The sequence below is a fragment of the Chondrus crispus genome, genomic scaffold (genome assembly GCF_000350225.1).
Source record: "Chondrus crispus Stackhouse genomic scaffold, scaffold_66, whole genome shotgun sequence".
Classification (NCBI taxonomy): Eukaryota; Rhodophyta; class Florideophyceae; order Gigartinales; family Gigartinaceae; genus Chondrus; species Chondrus crispus.
The window spans coordinates 358,937-363,025 of record NW_005178610.1 but is presented as its reverse complement, the minus strand read 5'-3'; the positions used below and the strand labels follow the sequence as shown (position 1 = coordinate 363,025).

At 62.4% G+C, this 4,089-nt stretch overlaps 4 protein-coding genes; 3 read left to right on the top strand and 1 right to left on the bottom strand.

Moving 5' to 3' along the window:
- Nucleotide 1: 1 nt before the first annotated feature.
- CHC_T00007223001 (hypothetical protein) lies at nt 2–310 on the top strand (the record flags this gene model as incomplete). The annotated part of the gene is made up of 1 exon (XM_005710720.1): nt 2–310. A coding segment is annotated over one exon (309 nt), but the record flags the coding sequence as incomplete, so codon positions are not given.
- A 469-nt stretch (nt 311–779) lies between these two features.
- Nucleotides 780–1,322, top strand: CHC_T00007222001 (hypothetical protein). The gene has a single exon (XM_005710719.1). It carries the CDS (start codon nt 780–782, stop codon nt 1,320–1,322), a length of 543 nt encoding a protein of 180 aa, XP_005710776.1.
- A 105-nt stretch (nt 1,323–1,427) lies between these two features.
- On the bottom strand, nt 1,428–3,154 carry CHC_T00008586001 (fructose-1,6-biphosphate aldolase). XM_005710718.1 is given in 3 exon segments: nt 1,428–1,863; nt 1,864–3,013; nt 3,114–3,154. The coding sequence occupies 2 exon segments, from the start codon at nt 3,152–3,154 to the stop codon at nt 1,864–1,866; spliced, it is 1,191 nt and encodes a 396-aa protein (XP_005710775.1). The 3' UTR covers nt 1,428–1,863.
- Nucleotides 3,155–3,957: 803 nt separating this feature from the next.
- Nucleotides 3,958–4,089, top strand: part of CHC_T00008585001 (phosphoribosylformylglycinamidine synthase) — a 4,245-nt gene continuing 4,113 nt past the window's right edge. The window contains exon 1 of the mRNA XM_005710717.1: nt 3,958–4,089. This exon is cut by the window's right edge and continues 4,113 nt beyond it. Within this exon, the coding sequence (XP_005710774.1) occupies nt 3,958–4,089 (132 nt within the window).

Here is a 4,089-nt window from a genome sequence, read left to right as displayed (position 1 = left end):
GATAGGTGGCGGCGGCAGGGATTGGTGGGTTAGGCGCGCCCAAGGCGCCCGAATCTTACCCGCGCCACGCCATTGGTTGGGTGCAAATTGCTCCCCCGCTCCTGATTGGCCGCCCTCGCATCACCCATTCACCGTAGAAGATTTCAACTGTAAAACAGAATTATTCCGCCCCCCAGATATATCTTCACATACTGTACATATACTGTACCCTTGGTGCTGTCTCACCCGGTCGAGAGCATCTCGCCCCACTCTTCCCCCGTCCCCCCCCCCACCACACCTTGCCAATGGCTCCCGCATTCCTCCCCCCTAATCCGCTCCCTCTCCGCTCCCCGTCGTGCCTCGCGCGGGCGCAGCATGCGCGCTGCGCAGCGCCGCGCGCAGTGGCCGCGCCCATACCCGCGCACGACGTGCCGACGCACCTCCTAACCATCCTCTCGCCGGCCCTCCCGGCGCCCGCGCGCGTCGCGGATTCGCTGCGGCCGCATCTCTCGCCATTGGGCGCGCGCCTGTTACCGTTCCGCCGCCTCTCCAGCGGTGCGCTGGAGCTCTCTCTCTCGCTGCCGGCGTCTGCGAGCGCGGACGCGCTGCGCGACGCGCTGCACGCGCACGCGCGCCGCGCGGGGGTGGACGCGGTTCTGCAGGAGGTGCGTGTGGCGCGCGCGACGAAGCGGCTGGCGGTGTTCGACCTGGACTCGACGCTGATCACGCAGGAGACCATCGACGAGCTGGCGGCGCACGTGGACGCGCAGCAGCAGGTCAAGAACATCACGGCGCGCGCGATGAACGGCGAGATGGGCTTCCGCGAGGCGCTGGCGGAGCGCGTGCGCCTGCTCAGGGGAATGCGCATCGAGGCGCTCGAGGGCGTCAAGGAGCGGGTCAGCTTCACGCCGGGGGCGAGGGACCTCGTGCAGGCGCTGCGCGGGCTCGGGTGCAAGACGGCAGTCGTTAGCGGTGGGTTCCACTTCCTGGCGGACCACGTGCGCGATGTGCTCGGGCTAGACTACTGCTTTGCGAACAGGCTGGAGGACGAGCAAGGCGTGCTGACCGGGCGTACGGTGGGCGAGGTGGTGGACGGGGAGTTTAAGGAGCGCGCGCTCAAGCGGCTGGCGGCGGAGATGCGGCTACAGCGCGAGGAGGTGCTGGCCGTGGGCGACGGGTCTAATGACCTGCTAATGATGGGCAGCGCTGGGCTGGGGGTGGCGTTCAACGCGAAGCCCGTGGTGCAGGACCAGGCCAAGGCGCGCCTCAACCAGCCGTCGCTGCGGAATGTGCTCTACTTGCTCGGTCTCTCCGAGGAGGACATCCAGCTGCTTGTTCGGTGAGGCGATCTCGTGCACTGGTGCGGAAAAATCTTTTTTCGCCTTCCGACCAATCCAGCTCGACAGCATCCCGTAAGCTACAGTACAGAACTGTAGATTCCAACCCCGTTTTTTTGTAAAAATTGAGAGCAATAGCCCGCAGTCCAATCTTTTTTGTGTTTGTTTTTTGAGTGTTTTTTTACACCCGCCCCAGCACCTGCGAACCTGCCACATATCGAGGCCCCCGCAGGGCAGGCAACGCTACAGCAACCCTCTCAGTGTTTTGTATCGTTCACTATTCCTACGCTGCCGCTCACCTCGCCTTACATTTCTACTCAACAAGTCATGACGAGGCAAAACCAGCGTGGCGGTGAAAAGGCTCCTTGTCTAATAAACAAACTCAAGTATCTTAGAAGGCAAGAGCAGCACGACACACAAGGGCGCGGCAACCAAACACCTTTTTCTCTTTTATCCTGTCCAGCTCAAGTCAACTCCTCCCCCCAAAAAAGGCGCCAGACCTGCGCTTAGTGCACACCGGTAGACCATAGCGTGTTAATCCAACAATCTAATACTTGTAGCCCTTCTCAAACGTGCCGAGGGCGTCCAGCGACGGCTCGGAGCCCTTCTTGTATTTGCCTAAGTTGGCCTGAGAGTTTGCGCGCGCGCGCGCGAGAAGCGCCTGCTGTGCATCCGACACGTTCTCCGGCTTGCCCATCCATGTCTTAAGGCATGACTGCTGCAACGCGCGTCCATACGAAAAGCTCAGGCTCCAGGGGCCCTTGCGGTCGATCTTGTTCATAGCGCTCAGATTCACTGATGCCTCCTCCTCTGACATACCGCCAGACAAAAACATAATGCCTGGCACGGCGGACGGCACGCGACGCTCGAGCGTGCGCACGGTGTAGGTCCCAATCTCCTCCGGCGACGTAGAGCCAGCGAAGTCAGATCCGGGCACGACCATGTTGGGCTTGAGGAGCGAGCCCTCCAGCAAAACGCCGTTCATGTCGCAGGCCTTGTACACGGCGGCGAGCACTTCCTCCTGGACCTCGGCGGTGCGCGCGATTGGATGGTCACCGTCCATCAGGATCTCCGGCTCAATGATGGGCACCAGACCGGCGTCTTGGACGGTGCGGGCATAACGGGCAAGACCCCAGGTGTTCTCCTGGATCGAGATCTTGGACGGGGTGCTGTCCGAGATCTGAAGCACGGCACGCCACTTGGCAAAGCGAGCACCTTGCTTGTAGTAAGCCGCTGCGCGCTCGGCGAGACCATCAAGCCCCGTGCACCAGGTCTCAAAGGAAGCGGCATTCCCCAAGGGAGAAAGACCCTTGTCCACCTTGATACCCGGGATGATGCCAATATTGTTCAAGCAGTCAACAAACGGCTTGCCTTCCGCCGAGTCCTGGTAGAGCGTTTCCTCAAAGAGGATGGCGCCGGAGATGTAGTCGCCGAGGCCTGCACAATTGAAAAGGAGGCCGCGATAGCCCTGACGGTTCGCTTCCGAATTTTCGACTCCGATGGAAGCCAGACGCTTGCCGATGGTCTTGGTCGACTCATCAACGGCGAGAATACCCTTGCCGGGAGAGGCGATCTTGTTGGCGGTGGCGATGAGCTCGTCCTGGTACTGCTCTATGGACATCGTCGGATGGAGAACGGGGGTGCGGCGGGCGGTCGGCGTCGGGCGCGAGCTCACGAAGGAGGTGTTCGACACATTCCTGTAATGAAGGCAGGAGCGGAATATTAGATGTTAGAGACGCTTTTTTGTTTTTTGTCGCTTTTCGCGTCGCGGAGTTGGACCGAGGGGTGACTACGTACGTGGCGGGGCGGGTGAGCGGGAGCGCGTTGACGAAGGCCATGGGAGCCATTGCGGGAATGGAAAAAAAGGGAGGAGGGGAGGGGGGGGAAGGGGGGGGGAGGGGCGGGTGGGGAGGGGAGAAGCGAAGAGAAGAGAAGATGGAAGGACGAGGAGATGGGAGGAGAATGGGGGTGGGACCGGAGGAGGGAGGGCGGAAGGGGGAGGATGAGGAGCGGGTGGGAATAAAGTAGAATGAGTGATTTGAGGAGGCGGAGATGAAGCGCAGCAACGGGAGATAGGGGGATGTTGTGTGGCGCGGAGCTCGCAGGCGGCGGCGGCCAATGGGGAGGCGGGGCGGGGGACACTTGGCGATCGCGCGGCCTTTGATGGCTGGTTGTGGACAAACGGGGGCGTGTGGCAAGGCCGTGGGGCCTGCCACGCGTGCCACGCCTGCTCATGTGTCCGCCCGGAGCTCGATCGCACGCCCCTTTCGTGGCTCTCGCTGACCCGACCGGCTAGCGCCAATGGCACACCGCCAGGTGCATTCCACGATCCCTCAAAACCACAATTTCCCTCCGACGAAATTCCGATCCGTCCAAACGTAACTTTCTCTCATTCGAAATCTCTCCAACCGAAATTCCGATCCCCGAGATCACCTGCCACCCTCCCATCCACGTGTTCACCACACGTGTCCCCCTTGTCCCCCTTGTCCTCCTTGTCCTCCCTGTCCTTCCCCCTACCTCATCTAATCCTTCGCCAGCAAGCTCCCAACTTCCCGACCCGCGTCCCTAACCCATTCGTCATCCCCACCGCCATCCCCACTGCCATCCCATCCCCTTCGCCCCGCCACCTCCCACGTGCGCCATGCCTACCCCGGCCTTCACCACCGCGCTCCCGCTCCGCCCCGCGCGCACGCGCGCGCCGGCCTCGCTGTCGACGCAGTTTGCGCCAAGCCCCGCCACGCGCCTGCGCCACGCCTCGCGCCCGACGGCCACG